We start from the raw sequence: 15,229 nt of genomic DNA, 5'->3' as shown, positions 1-15,229 counted from the left end.
ACACAATAGTGCGTAGTACAACCCAACGTCAACAACCATACACATCCATAATGGAATCAGGGGGTGAAGACATGATACAAACCAACCACCAATAGCCGTGACAACAGAAAAAAAGTGCCATTGAAGCAAGAGTGACGAAATGCAAGCGGAATAATTAGAGTACAATGCTTATTCCAACAAGCTGTGTTATGCAAAATATAGGAATTTTTCGTTCCAAAAGACATAACCCTGTTAGTTTGTTGTTCATTGTCTAGACCCATTTATTTGTTTATTGATATATACATGGATGCATACAAGCATATAAATGCACCACCTTATCCTAATGCAGGATGCTTCATTGTTATCGTTGACAACTCCTCCTTCTCCTCACTCTTTTTCTACTTCCCTTTATACGGATGAAGTACGCAGCTCTTTGTAGTATCGCATTGGCAGTTCAGCTGCTTGGTTTTCAACTTGTCCTAGCTGCAGGTGGTTCCGGTGGCGGTGATGGCGAATGCTCTTTCCAAACAGCCATTAAGGGTGGTAGTAGTGGCGATGCTAAGATCGAGCAAATGAACCAATATGTCATTGATGATGGCGGTACTCAAGAAACCACCAATTTTGGGTAAGCTAAAAGTGATTTCGATGGCATCCCCCAAATGACTAACACCTCTACTATAGTCAAAAGATCAACAACTCTGATAGCTTGAAAGCTGGTTTGCGAGGACCTACACTCATGGAAGATTTCATGATGCGTGAAAAGATCATGCATTTTGGTAAGGTGTATTCCCTTTAGCATTGTTATGTAATGCTGATGTCATATGATAGACCATGAACGCATTCCTGAAAGAGTTGTCCATGCTCGTGGTGTTGGTGCTCATGGTTACTTTGAGACATACAAAGATTGGTCTGATCTCACCGCTGCCAAGTTCCTCAGAGACACAAGCAAAAAGACACCCGTCTTTGTACGTTTCTCAACTGTATTGGGTAGTCGAGGTTCGGCTGATACGGTGCGTGATGTACGTGGTTTTGCCACTCGCTTTTACACTGAGGAAGGCAATTTTGACCTTGGTAAGCAAACAACAATTGATGGTATCATGTGCCTATTGACAAGCCCTGCTAACTACACACACACACCCTTACCTCATTAGTGGGTAATGCAATTGCACCCTTCTTTGTACAAGATGCTATGAAGTTCCCCGACATTATCCATTCTGGAAAGCCTGAACCCGATAAAGAAGTTCCCCAAGCTGGCACTGCTCATCAAACAGCATACGACTTTTTCGCCGAATTCCCAGAGACGCTGCACACTGTTATGTGGGCATTGTCGGGTCGTGGTATTTACCGCAGCTTACGGCAAGTTGAGGGCTTTGGTGTCCACACGTAAGTGTTTTATGATTTCAAGCCATCTTTCATGCTGAAAACCGGTACTATAGTTTCCGCTTAATCAACGAGGATGGCAAAGCTGTGTTTGTCAAATTCCATTGGAAACCTCTTCAAGGCTTGTGCAACCTTGTTTGGGTAAGTACATCCATTGTCAACAAGTAGAATTCGTTATTGACAAATCTATTGTAAATAGGATGAAGCCCAAAAGATTGCAGGCAAGGATGCTGATTTCCATCGCAACGACCTTTATACTGCTATTGAGAAGGGCGATTATCCAGAATGGGAACTTGGTGTGCAAATCGTTGAAGAAGAAGATGAATTCAAGTTTGACTTTGATCTTTTGGATCCAACCAAGATTATCCCAGAGTCGTTGGTGCCTGTGACCAAGCTTGGAAAAATGGTGTTGAATCGCAACGTTGACAACTTTTTCTCCGAGACGGAGCAAATCACTTTCCATCTTGGTCATATTGTGCGTGGTATTGGTTTTACAAACGATCCATTGTTGCAAGGACGATTGTTCAGCTATCTCGATACACAAATCAATCGCATGAATGGTGCCAACTTTATGCAAATCCCTATCAATCGCCCCATTGTACCAGTGCACAACAATCAACGTGATGGCTACATGCAGCACAACGTCTTCAAAGGTGTGGTCAGCTACTTCCCCAATGGTTTGCAAAACAACACACCAAGCATGGTTGATCCGCAGGACGGCGGCTATGTTGAATATCCTGAAGAAGTGCAAGGACCCAAGCGTCGTGGTCAACCCCCAAGCTTCTTTGACTTTTACTCGCAACCTCGTCTTTATTGGAACTCGTTAACCGATGCTGAGAAGCAACAAACAGTGGATGGCTTCCGATTCGAAGTTGGCAAGAGCAAATCAGTTGATGTGCGTAAGCGCTTTGTTGATCAGCTCAACATGATTGACAACAATCTTGCACGTCGTGTCGCATTTGGTGTTGGTGTTCCATTGCCTGATAAGGTGGTTGAAAATGATGGCCGTTCCACTGTTGGTATCTCTATCAGCAAGTATCCCAAGCCAAACCATATCCGTACTCGCACAGTCGCCATTCTCACTGCCCCTGGCACCAACACTGAAGAGGCTAAGGCTATGTATGAATACTTGAAGAGTGAAGGTGCCTATCCAGAATACGTTGGCGTTGGTCTTGGTGATCAGGATGGCCTTGAAGTGACCAACACTTACACCACCACCTCCTCTGTACTTTTCGAAGCTGTGTATGTTCCTGGTGGACCTGAAGCTATCAAAACCATGATGGAGGATACATCTCTCTTCCCATATGAGGAACCCAAGGTCTTTGTTCTCGATGCTTTCCGCCATGGCAAACCCATTGCTGCATCCAGTGATGGCTTTGATATTCTTAAATGGGCAGATGTCAAAACAAGCTCTACCTCTGCTGCCGACTGCAACTCTGATCTCGGTGTCGTTGTTGGTCCTGCTGGTAGCTGCCTTAATGAAGAATTCAAAAAGGCACTTATTGAACAACGCTTCTGGGACAGACTTCCTTTGGATGGTGATATCTAGTTTTCTTGATTGCATCTCAACATGGAAATGAAATAAATGATTAATAGCGGATTCATGCAGTTGTATCACTTCTTCGGGGTGGTTAGGTTATGATAGGCTAGATAAGCAGTTTTGTATGTACGTGATACGATTCTTCATGCATTAGCACGCTCCCGCCGTAAATATCATAGCTTTTTTACAAGATCTTAATCAAAGACGAGCGGGGGGTGTTACAAGATCCAATCACAAAAAAAAGAAAGGAGGTAAGCTATACCATTGAATACACCCTTTGTTCACGACACAATGAATCAATCAAAACCTTCCTCTTTCTCTTTTTTCCTTTATGACACCATTTACACGTGGATAAGCTTCCATAATCCTCCATAAACACTTCAACTCAAGAAGAAGGAGTCCCTTACTACATTATAGAATTTTGGAAAGAAGATACATCGGTTTGGAAAGTTTCTATCCTTTGGCATGCATTGTGCTAAGATGGATGTGGGTTGGCATTTGGTGCGTGGAGACAAATCATATCCATGGTGTGTTGAGATATGCAGTTGGATGATCATGGTTGACAGGTTGCACAAAGAATGTTGATAGAAGCTGCCATGGAACAGCGTGTGCATCGTTCAGGATGATAACGTTGAGCGTAATGGTCAAGTTGATAATGGATACATAAGAACAAGGCTCTTTCCCTCCCACGTGTTACAATATACAATTCCTTCCATCCCATATACCAAACCAATATCCAGATCCGTATGATAAAAAAGTCATATGTATTGAAGCAAGTGACTACACATAAATAAGGCTGCCTCTATATAGTGGCTGGCTATCTGCTGTGCACGTGAACAAGACTGTAAACAAGTTGCTGCAAGTAAAGAACGCCTTTGGAGACAAAGGAGTGGAGATCTTGCAAATAGCAACTGCTGAATGAATGCTGTTACGTTTGAATGTGGTCGGGCAGCGTGCAAGAGAAGGTGTTGTGTCAAGAGACTCGTGCGTTGTAGAAGAGTGACATGAAGGCTGTGTGTACACGCCATGGAGTTGCCATTCAGTCGAAAGCAATCGGATCAAGACAATCGTAGGGTTGACATGATGAGTTGACGCAGGACAATCGTTCGCTGGTGGTAATTGTACTTGAATGGGCCAACAGTTGAGAATGGGGAGCAAGAGGCAAGAAGCGGTGAGTGGAAGAAGTGGAGTTGAACTGTTGTTGGATGATGTTTCTGTGTTTGAGCGTTGCTCAGTCAATCCCCTCGGATCAAGGAAGTTAAATGATGGGCATGCTGGGCTGGAGCAAGACAATCGTTCGTATGCATTGGATTGGGCGACAAAGGTGAATGGGAGGGATGGGTTATTAGCTGGCATTTGAAACTATTCCTAAACAGTGTACAAGTATCATGCATCGCCTGTGTTGACTGACTCAAGTTACACAAACACGACCCTCTGCATCTTTGGCTATAGTCATGCTATTTGACAATGAACAAAGACCTCTTTTTATATAGCATCACGCTTACAGCATAGGTAAAACGTAAAGGTGCCTGTATCTCTAAACTTTACAATCAAACATGAGGTTTTTATTAGAGCAATGGACTCGGCTTGGCCAACAGCACCTTGTGTGAAAGTTTCGCATTCAATGTCGCAAACAGCCCAAAAAATATTTTTTGGTCGTCGTCGTCGAAGAGGTCGACATGTCTTCCGCGAATTTTATCAAATCGCCTGATAAGGCATCAGGCACCCAAAACAGTCAACAACGTCACCCATCTTATGCTCATGCTACGCGTGCTCATCCTCCTATAAAGGAGTCTCTGATATCAAAAGATACTGACAATACCATCCGTTCCAGAGTATGGAAGGTTGGTGGGTCCCCAGCTTCTTGTCCTAGCATGTTTTTCGACTTCACGTCTCGCCCCGAAAACCGCGCTGCTCTACTTTGCTATATCAACGAATGCTATCCAGACAATTGTGGTGTACGTCTTCATTCTGATCAATCACGCCGCATTGTTGAGCTCTTCCTTCCCACATCCAAGCAGTGTGAAGAGACATCTGTAACAGGCATCACCTTTGATGATGGTGAATGTATTCTTGCCTCAAAGCCCATTTCCGCTGATACCCGTTTAGTGCATCTTCAACTCTCCGATCTTCCATTCACTACACTAGACAAATTAAGACTTGGTCTTCGCAAATCCCTGGCACCTTATGGTAGCCTTAGTGACTATGGCATCTTCCGTGATCACGCATCAAACCTCTTCATGGGACGAGGTTACGCTACCTTGAAAATCCCAGCCAACTACAAGTACAAGCAGCTTTCCCACACTATCCCTTGGCTTACATCAGATGATTCGTTCCACGCCACTTGGGCTGAAATGCCGCTACACTGCCTTCGTTGTCACACAGCTGGTCATGCGACCTCTGCTTGTCCCCGCCATCCTAGCCGTAGCCGTCTTTGTTGGACCTGTGGCCAACCAGGTCACCGAGCAGCCCAATGTACCAACCGTCAAGTCAAGCCTACACCTGACACTTATCACCCTCCTACATCATCATCGCCTTCATCGTATTCAGTCAATAGCTCAAATTCAGATATCTCCATGCTCAGCGTTGATCCTTCGCCTTTTGAAAGCCACAATGATGCCATTATTAGTGACTTTATCCCCGATGACCAAATTGATCTCAAACCTCAGCCTCCTTCCCCTGATCGAGACGCCATGGTACAGCATGTTGAAAAGCGTTATCCTATGTCCGACCACGCTAAGACCATTATTGCCTCCTTATCGATTCCTGAACTTGAACGTCTTTGTCACACTTTGAAAGATCAAGGTAAATCTTTGTCTTCGTCCACACCAACTACTCTTTCCTTGGTGAGTTCCCTGTCAAAGGGGAACAATGATCCAACATAAGTCTAAAGTCATCTCCTTTCCTTCCTATAACATTTCTTCATTCTTGTAACGTCTTTGGGGTATCACTCTCAGACATACTCCCAATAAAAACCGAGGCTAAACAAGCCTCCATATAACGAAGAGGTCGACCCCCAGATCCAGTTTGGCTGGTAGCGACATTGCGAAATCTGGGATTGGCAAGCTTGATCGCGAAACTTTCACACAAGGTGCAGTTGGCCAAGCCGAGCACATTGTTCTGTCAAAGACTCCACGTTTCATTGTAAAGTTTGGAGATACAGGCACCTTTATGTTTGTAAGCATGATGCTATATGAGAAGTGGTCTTTGTTCATTGTGAAATATCTAGACCCTGACAGAGCAAAAGATGCAGAAGGACCTCTTTGGGTAGCTCAGCTAAAATGTCAGGACTTCAGGGACAATGCATGAAAGGTACGCACCCCTCTCTTTTATGTCATACATTGGCAGCTAATAGCCACTTTTATCCAATCAGCATTGTTGCGAAATCCACGTGATAGGAATGATGCTCCTGCTCCAGACATTCATTTCCATGATTCAAGTAGCTTGATCGGAGTTGATTTGGCTGACTTACGGTCGAACAAGGTTACATCAGTTGAGCTAACTCGAGGGTGTTGGATGTATGGATCGATGTACTCTTTGTTTGAGCGTATCTCAGCCAAATCAACTCGGACCAATATAATTGAATGATGGAAATGAATGTCTGGAGCAGGCGCATCATTTCATTGTTACGGAATTGACAAAGGCTGCGAATGGGGAGAAGTGCATGTTAGCTGCCAATTCATGACATCTTACTAAAGCCATAAAGTATCATGCATTGATCCTTTAGTCCTATCTTCTTTGCTCTGTTACACACAGACGCCCCCTCTGTATCTTTTGCTCTGTCAGGGTCTAGCTATTTCACAATGAACAAAGACCACTTCTCATATAGCATCACGCTTACAAACATAAAGGTGCCTGTATCCCTAAACTTTACAATGAAACGTGGGGTTTTTATTAGAGCAATGTGCTCGGCTTGGCCAACAGCACCTTGGGTGAAAGTCTCACGATCAAGCTTGCCAATCCCAGATTTCGCAATGTCGCTACCAGCCAAACTGGATCTGGGGGTCGACCTCTTCGACGACGACGACCAAAAAATATTTTTTGGGCTGTTTGCGACATTGAATGCGAAACTTTCACACAAGGTGCTGTTGGCCAAGCCGAGTCCATTGCTCTAATAAAAACCTCATGTTTGATTGTCAAGTTTAGAGATACAGGCACCTTTATGTTTTACCTATGCTGTAAGCGTGATGCTATATGGGAAGTGGTCTTTGTTCATTGTCAATTAGCTGGACCCTGGCAGAGCAAAAGATGCAGAGGGACCTCTTTGTGTAACTCAGCTGCTTTGCATGAATGGAAGGATTAATGGTTGATGCATTATACACTATTTAGCAACATGTCATCAATTGGTAGTTGACAGCCACTTCCTCGCATTCGTAACTATTCATGGTTCCACCTCAATGGAACGGTGCGTCTGCTCTGGATGTTCATTTTCACGATTCAATTAACAAGATGATAGTTGGCAATGGTGGTATGGGCTGATAGTGTGGTGAGAGGACTTCCCTAAGAGCCTCGGTCAATGCATAGATCAAGATCTGGGATAAGTAGTAGTGTCATGGACAATATCCATCATCCATCTGCTATCATAAACCACTTGCCGTGCGTAAACGGTAGGTTCAGGCTGAGATGTTGAAGAATGCTTTAATTAGCAAAGCTTGATACATGTAGTAGCAAAATCCCTGTATGCAGCTGTGTGTAAATGTGATGAGCTGGATGCTTCCAGTGTCAGAATAACACGTGGTGTAGCAACATGTAGTAGTGGTGAGACGTCATTCAATCGATTGTAAATAGCAAATACACTATGATGGGTGGCAAAACAATAAAGATGTTTTGATGGATCAAACATTACTGCAAGCTGTCCCTTTTTTATTACATTGTTTAAGCACCTGCATGTATAATAACAGCAGCTCTCGCACCACCATGACGACAAGAGCTGTGTTTTCATGCAAGCTTACCATAATAGTCTTGTGCACGAGTTAAAAGTGAGTTAAAGGCATAATGATTGGTTAAAGCGAATCCATGTTGATCCCTGATATCCCATCGTGTGTGTAAACCTTTCATCCCATATATCAAATTTTGCTGGATGCTTACACTATTGCTACTACTACTACTCCATTAGGAGGGGGAGGAGGAATCAATCATCTATTGCCTTGATAGAAAGTAGGCTATGATTCGAGGGGAAAAGGGGCATCTTTTATTGCTCAATGTAGAGACAACATAATCTATGTAATAGAGTAGAGAAGAAGGGAAGATAACATATGGCTATAAAATGAAGCAGCATGCATAACACGCGGACAACAGTGACTCCATGGCCAATGGGCATTTCGCAGCTTTAAGATTAGACTTACCCAGCGACACGTCACATAAATTGGAGTACCTCGACGCGAGCTCAGCGCAGCTTGACGTTTTTGACAGTTCGACAAGAAGATGGTAAAGTAGTAAAACGCTCAATGATGGCTCGTTGCTAATCATCCCTTGCTCCATGTAGTCTCTCGCACCAGTACAAATTTTCCAAGACCAAGCTACCGAAGAAAGAGCAGAGAATGCGCGTCTGGTAATAATAAAGCGACCCCACGACACGATTGACTCGGATCATCTAACCTCATCGTGATAACCAGTCTTCTTTCATTGGTGCCATTGCAGTTGGCGATCTTGTCAAGAGCACGTTAGGACCTAAGGGCATGGTATTTAAAGAGATGGATCATATACAGAAGGAAGGGAACAAGAGGTATACTGACACAGGTACATGACATCGCTTAGGACAAAATTCTTCAGTCTGCAGCAACGGGAGAGATCCTTGTGACAAACGATGGTGCTACTATTCTCAAGTCTATTGCACTCGATAACGCTGCTGCCAAGGTGCTTGTCAACATCTCCAAGGTTCAAGATGACGAAGTGGGTGATGGCACTACCTCCGTATGCGTTTTGGCCGCCGAATTGTTACGTGAAGCAGAGCGTCTTGTGAATCAACACATCCATCCACAAACCATTATTGAAGGTTATCGTCTTGCATCAGCTGCTGCATATAAGGCATTGGAAGATAGTGCTGTGGATCGTAGTCAAGATAAGGATGCTTTCCGTGAAGATCTTGTCAACATTGCAAAGACCACTCTCAGCTCCAAGGTGTTGTCCCAAGACAAGGAGTACTTCGCCAATCTTGCTGTCGACGCTGTTCTTCGTTTGAAGGGTTCCACCAATCTTGAAAACATCCAGATCATCAAGAAGCCAGGTGGCAGATTGATCGATTCTTATCTTGACGAAGGTTTCATTCTTGACAAGAAGATTGGCGTCAACTGCCCCAAGCGTGTTGAAAACGCAAAGATCCTTATTGCAAACACACGTAAGTTGATATCTTGTTGTGCATCATAGCTTGAGGATTGTGATCTAATAATTGGGGTGTAGCCATGGATACCGACAAGATTAAGATCTTTGGTGCTCGTGTTCGTGTTGATGCCACTGGCAAATTGGCAGAGTTGGAGCGTGCTGAGCGTGACAAGATGAAGGCAAAGGTGGAGAAGATTAAGGCACATGGCATCAACTGCTTTGTGAACCGACAGCTTATTTACAACTGGCCCGAGCAATTGCTTGCAGATGCTGGTGTCGCTAGTATTGAACATGCAGACTTTGAAGGTGTCGAACGATTGGCTCTTGTAACAGGTAAAGCAAAAGCAGAGATACAGCCCATGTTTTACAATTTCTTATGCGTGATGGATAATAGGTGGTGAAATTGCTTCTACCTTTGATCATCCTGAATTGGTGAAACTTGGTCACTGTGATCTTATTGAAGAAATCATCATTGGTGAAGATAAGGTAAAAAGGAGGATGACTTTGGATCATTTGAATGAATGAGATGGCTAAGTGTATATTGTAGTTGATCAAATTCTCTGGTGTCGCTGCTGGTGAAGCATGCACAATTGTTCTTCGTGGTGCTACTCAACAATTGCTTGATGAAGCTGAACGTTCCTTGCATGATGCATTGTCTGTTCTTTCTCAAACTGTGGGTGAGCCTAGAACAGTCCTTGGTGGTGGCTGCACTGAAATGTTAATGTCCAAGGCTGTGGATGAAATTGCTGCCAAGACCGCTGGTAAACCTGCTATTGCTGCTGAATCCTTTGCCAAGGCCCTTCGACAAATGCCCACTATCCTTGCTGATAATGCTGGTTTCGACTCCTCAGAGCTCGTCGCACAATTGAGAGCTGCCCACTATGAAGGTGACGCTACAGCTGGTCTCGATATGGTAAATGGCCGAGTGGCCAATGTCCGTGAACTTGGTATCACAGAATCCTTCAAGCTCAAGAAGCAAGTCTTGTTGTCGGCATCAGAAGCAGCCGAAATGATCCTAAGAGTTGACGACATCATTCGATGTGCACCTCGGTAAGTTGTTGGAAATAGTGTCAATGAGCTGGTCCTTATACCCCTTTTTTTCTCTTTAGTCAACGAACAGCGTAGAGAGTGAAATTTGACTAGTATTACGATTGATACATTGAATACATTCATGAGCATACCTCATCATATCATCACATTTATTGCCTTTTCAAAAGTGTTTGATCCTACACCTATCAAGTCATGTGATCGCTTTATCCCTTTATCCTATTTTCCGTATACATGATCATTTCCAGTGGTACAAGTCTATGATGCTTTATTCTGGACGACCAATAAGGCCCTTTCCCCAATTTTGAATTACTCGAGAGCATTGTTTACGAACATGTTCTGAACGTGGTCCTTTCCATAATCCAAGAGCGTCAAGCTGTCGAGCATGGTGAACGCATTGCTCCCAGTAAAATTTAGCGTAGAGTCTATTTTCAACGACATGCTATTTATCATGAGAGAGTTAGCCCATTTCTCCTTATATAGCATGCCAGGTTTTCACTTACATCAAGATCAGGCATAATGTATTCTTTGCTTTCTGGTAAACGGACCATAAAGTCATCTGGCAGCACCCAAAATTCACCACCTGCCAAATAGCTGGACAAGAAGCATGCTGATCGTCGATCCAAAAACCGCTCCGTACACCTATTTACACCATAAATCAATGATTTATCCTCTCCAGGTACATCTTGTCATACATACCATGGTTGCACTCGCTTGCTTTCTACGACGATAGGCTCATAGTCGTAATGGTAATTTTCCACCGAGTACAAAGTAGGCGAATCTCGCCAGCGTACGAGGTTGGTTGGTCCTTCATTCATGTCCCAGTGGCGATCCGTCAAACCCATTTGTTGTTCATCCACAAGTTCCAATAAGCGAGATTTGTGATAAGGAATGGTATATTGGCTCATGTCATGATCCGGGAAACCGAACGTTGGTACCACAAGCATATCGCCGCCTTTCAATAATGCTTCAAAGATCTTGCGATTTGTGTTGAACGTGCGTCGTACATTGGTGGCAGGAACAATGTTGCTGGACAATTCAACGATATACTCGGTGCGAGCCAATAAACGAGCAAGATTTCGTTCAGCATTGCGAGGTAGTAGCACTGATATGGGAGGTCCTGCATGACGTACAAGATGAACATCCACCCAAGAAGCAACCTCTTGATTGCGATTGTAGGATTCTCGAATAGTTGAAAGTGTTGTCATGTCATCATCATCCTTGCTAGCATGCAATACAGCCGAAATAGGACCTTGAAAGCATCATTTCCCATGTTAGCTTTATCCTCTTTCTCTATCTCCTTTGTAATAGTTACCTTTCCAATAACCAGCCAAGCGTTCCAATTCATTCCATGTGCCTGGAGTCACAGCTGTCACGAGTGTAATATCACCACTTTCTGGTACTTGATCGCCCTTTAACCAAAATGGATCGGTCGCCTTGGTCGCATCGTAAAATGATTTGGAAAAGAGCTTTGACATTTGAAGGCCATGTGTCATGTTATCCAAAACAGAGTAGGTTTGATCTATTTTCATTCAAGTAAGGAACCACTCCAAAGAATAAAGAAAATGTTCATTGTTATACCTGCATCATACGTTCGTTCGGGCTTCCAATGATCGCCAAAGCGTTCATCCAACTGAACGGAAGGTGAAAAGAACCAATTCCAGGTATGATTGATAGTGAAAAAGACCGAAAATACGACATAGAAAAGCAGTAGGAATCGTACAGGTTGCGATAGTGATGCCAGCCAAAACCGTTTTTGTGTACCACCAAAAGCACCACCATGCTTATCGTGAGGAAGTAATGGCCCTGACGGATTGAATAATGAATCAAATCGGCCAGCAATCCGATCCAGATATCGCCTCCATGTGGCCGAATGTGGTATCCTCGTTGTCGTAGCGTATTTTTCAGGCGTTGATGGTGGTTGCTGTTGCGGTGGTTGTTGGGTTACAGAAGGACTTGACTTCTCGGGGATGGCGTATAGATTAGATGAGATGCTGAAGGAAGGCTTCCGCTGATGAGTCGTTCTCGACGAATTTGTAACTGAAGTTGATCTGGATTGATCCAGTGAGGATGGATTGGAGTCGGCCATGTCTAATGTGTTGCGTATATGACCCCAGGTGTCTGGGAGGAGAATGAGAGAGAGAGAAGAGAGAGAGAGAGAGCAAAGAAGCACTAACCTGGGATGTTGAGTATCCTTCTCCAATAAGAATCCTTTAATGATTAAGTTGCCGCCGCCGCATTTGCACTATTTCAATGAAATGTATGTAGATCAGGTGGTGTGCCTGACAACCAAAGTGGATGGTGGTAGTCCCCAAATCGTTGAATGAGACCATGTGTGCAACTTGCATACCCAAATGGATCGAGTAACTCACATCAAGAGAGATCTCTTTATTTGAGCTCATACAAGATCCATCACACCCATCTTTGTGCACCATACAAACACAAAACAAAGCTGCATTGTGTGATATTGAAACAAACAAGCAGAAGCAACTGGCGTCAGCTAATCCTCGTGATCATCAATATTATCATTACCACAATAATGATACCTTTTCAACAAAGCACTGCCCTACATACCAAAAGATCATTCATGATCCTCTTTGATGCTGGCTGTGATGGTCAACTACATCATCATACGATCTAAAAGAGCCACACACTCTTGCTGAAAGAAAGGTTTGTATACATACATGTGGGACGTGACTCGGAGTGGATATTGTTGTTTTCCCTTTTCAAGTTTGGTGCCAATTGACAAATGCATGAGGAGAGTATGCAATGGAAAGAGAGGAAAGAAAAAGGAGATATATACGAGTTATTCAGGCAAAAAGGGTTTATTTTTCTTTTCTCTTTCTCTTTCCGTTTTTCCCTATTATTCTTTACTATGGGTAACGATCAACCTTACTATCCACCTCCTCAGGGCCAACAAGGATACTACCCACCTCCTCAAGGAGCTCCAGGTAAAGCAAAGTAGCATCCATGCTATAAAAGCAGGATCGGCTCTTCTAACAAGGGCGCTTTATACATACATAGGCCAACAATATTACCAACCTCAGCCGCCGCCGAATGCGGTGTATGTTCAACAACAAGACCAAAACCGAGGCGGTGACCATAATTGCTGCATGGCTTGTTTGATCGGTTGTTTGGCATGCTGTGCACTTGAATCTCTTTGCGACATGTGCTGCTGAACTAGGACACTAGCATTTATTAAGACTGATGTTATATGTAATAACAAGTTATACAAAGGACAAAGTGTTGTGAAAGGGTATAGAGTATAGTAGTAGTAGTAGTAGTTGGGTACAGTGATTTAAGAGCGCATGATGTGAGGAGAGAGAGAGCGGATGTGTGCAACGGCTGTGTACACGATTCTAAAAATACTTGGCATTGTGGGGGAGAGCGAGAGCGTGTGTGTGTGTGTGAGTGTGGGAATGACGCAAAAAGGGCAAAGCACCTGTCAGACATTGGCACTTGCAAACCATTCATTTAATCGACCAAAACGATTGCTGCAACGACGTAATGAATGATTGACAATGGATGAACTCCCTTTGTTGGAAGGTTCATGCTGCTGCTGATGCTGCTGCTGTTGACGTAACATTAAGGATAGCAATGAAGTAGGCTTGGTGGTGTTGGTGCCACACGATGATAACGGTTTTACATCTTGCTTGGTAAAAAGGATCGATGATTCATCATCCATAGACATGATGGATGAAGGTGTTGAAGAGCATGTGGTGGATGTCCAGTAACATGAATTATCAATGCTACTGCTAACTGAATCATCGGCGTCATCGGCGTCATTATCAATGTAGAATTTGTTGGTGGTGGTATTATTGGTCAAAGTAGGCTGTGGAGGCGTTGGCTTATCATGAAACAAAGGTGTGCGTGTTTGTTTTGCATAATGATGCATGGATAGGTTTGGTAATGATCGTGAGCGGGTGAGTTGTGTCGATGCCACAGGTGAAGCAGCCAAATCTGGTTCATTCGATATGGCAGGCGCGGTCTGTTTCCGCATTACAGCTTGCCGATACCATAACCGCCATGTCAAATTCTCCAACCGAAAGCCATTCCGCAGCTGTCGTTTACATTTTGTAAAGACTACAATACAAAGGATGATGTTTAGGCATGGCATCCTCATTGTAGATTATCGGTGTCACAAATACATACCTGCCCATAGGGATGATAACTCTTCAAGGTTGTTCCATGGCAACCGTCGTGTCGAATGCATATTCGAAATCAAAAGGTGCATATCCATAGTTTAAGTTGGTATATAAAAAGTAAGGAAAAGATAGGTCTGTGGTGTAGAGAAAAGGTAATTATGTATGTTTCTCGGCAAGGAGAAGCAAAAGTAAAAGAAAGGGAAACCAAGACATCCCCTTTTGAAAGGGTTCAATTGCCGTAGCCCGCAATTTGGGGCAAAACCGACAAGCCCGACCCCACCATCCTTTGGTTCCACTGTGGGGCATTGAAACGTGACGTGGCACATCTTTTTCTTCTTTCACTCTTTGAGCTTGAAAATGACCCTTTCATGCCTTCCATACTAGCAAAACGAAAGATGTTATATTCTAGCCGAGGCAGTTACCATAGCAACCCTGAAACCATGCTGATAGTGATATCGACTTTTACATAAATTTTTTCAGATACCACCGTTCTTCACCCATGATATCGGTTTCAAATTGACACAGTGAAGAAAAAGTAGCATGTCGATGGAGTCGTTGTGCATCTATGGAAAATTGTTTGATATCTAAATACAAAAGGCTGAGCACCTTAAAGTCAAACTCAACGACTACAATGCTTGTCTCAGCCAGCTTGGAGCAGGATGTATAGTGGTGGTGATGTTACTGCTAAATCCTGTTTACATTCTTGTATCATGTCATGCTTCGCAAGTGTCACAACATGATGCCATCGAATCAAACCCAGCAATGGGAGGCGGATGACCTACCTTTAAAACGGTCGCAGGGATGCATCCTCCTTCTC

At 43.7% G+C, this 15,229-nt stretch overlaps 6 protein-coding genes across 6 annotated transcripts; 4 read left to right on the top strand and 2 right to left on the bottom strand.

The window, feature by feature from the left end:
• Positions 1-395: 395 nt before the first annotated feature.
• Positions 396-2,908, top strand: O0I10_007460 (uncharacterized protein; the record flags this gene model as incomplete). The annotated part of the gene is made up of 6 exons (XM_058487476.1): positions 396-604; positions 661-755; positions 808-1,050; positions 1,131-1,362; positions 1,416-1,500; positions 1,559-2,908. The coding sequence occupies 6 exons, from the start codon at positions 396-398 to the stop codon at positions 2,906-2,908; spliced, it is 2,214 nt and encodes a 737-aa protein (XP_058341776.1).
• Positions 2,909-4,578: 1,670 nt separating this feature from the next.
• O0I10_007459 (uncharacterized protein) lies at positions 4,579-5,784 on the top strand (the record flags this gene model as incomplete). Its single annotated transcript, XM_058487475.1, has 1 exon — positions 4,579-5,784. One exon carries the CDS (start codon positions 4,579-4,581, stop codon positions 5,782-5,784), a length of 1,206 nt encoding a protein of 401 aa, XP_058341775.1.
• A 2,539-nt stretch (positions 5,785-8,323) lies between these two features.
• Positions 8,324-10,345, top strand: O0I10_007458 (T-complex protein 1 subunit beta; the record flags this gene model as incomplete). The annotated part of the gene is made up of 8 exons (XM_058487474.1): positions 8,324-8,326; positions 8,385-8,450; positions 8,515-8,580; positions 8,657-9,236; positions 9,299-9,553; positions 9,615-9,706; positions 9,768-10,270; positions 10,330-10,345. 8 exons carry the CDS (start codon positions 8,324-8,326, stop codon positions 10,343-10,345), a joined length of 1,581 nt encoding a protein of 526 aa, XP_058341774.1.
• A 190-nt stretch (positions 10,346-10,535) lies between these two features.
• O0I10_007457 (uncharacterized protein) lies at positions 10,536-12,356 on the bottom strand (the record flags this gene model as incomplete). The annotated part of the gene is made up of 5 exons (XM_058487473.1): positions 10,536-10,709; positions 10,771-10,909; positions 10,967-11,519; positions 11,583-11,789; positions 11,849-12,356. 5 exons carry the CDS (start codon positions 12,354-12,356, stop codon positions 10,536-10,538), a joined length of 1,581 nt encoding a protein of 526 aa, XP_058341773.1.
• A 786-nt stretch (positions 12,357-13,142) lies between these two features.
• On the top strand, positions 13,143-13,446 carry O0I10_007456 (uncharacterized protein; the record flags this gene model as incomplete). Its single annotated transcript, XM_058487472.1, has 2 exons — positions 13,143-13,218; positions 13,292-13,446. The coding sequence occupies 2 exons, from the start codon at positions 13,143-13,145 to the stop codon at positions 13,444-13,446; spliced, it is 231 nt and encodes a 76-aa protein (XP_058341772.1).
• A 266-nt stretch (positions 13,447-13,712) lies between these two features.
• Positions 13,713-14,507, bottom strand: O0I10_007455 (uncharacterized protein; the record flags this gene model as incomplete). Its single annotated transcript, XM_058487471.1, has 2 exons — positions 13,713-14,350; positions 14,420-14,507. The coding sequence occupies 2 exons, from the start codon at positions 14,505-14,507 to the stop codon at positions 13,713-13,715; spliced, it is 726 nt and encodes a 241-aa protein (XP_058341771.1).
• Between the last annotated feature and the right edge of the window lie 722 nt (positions 14,508-15,229).

Source organism: Lichtheimia ornata (assembly GCF_029851405.1).
Source record: "Lichtheimia ornata isolate CBS 291.66 chromosome Unknown scaffold00036, whole genome shotgun sequence".
Classification (NCBI taxonomy): domain Eukaryota; kingdom Fungi; phylum Mucoromycota; class Mucoromycetes; order Mucorales; family Lichtheimiaceae; genus Lichtheimia; species Lichtheimia ornata.
Note: the sequence above shows the minus strand (reverse complement) of the source record. Positions and strands in the feature narration are given on the sequence as shown.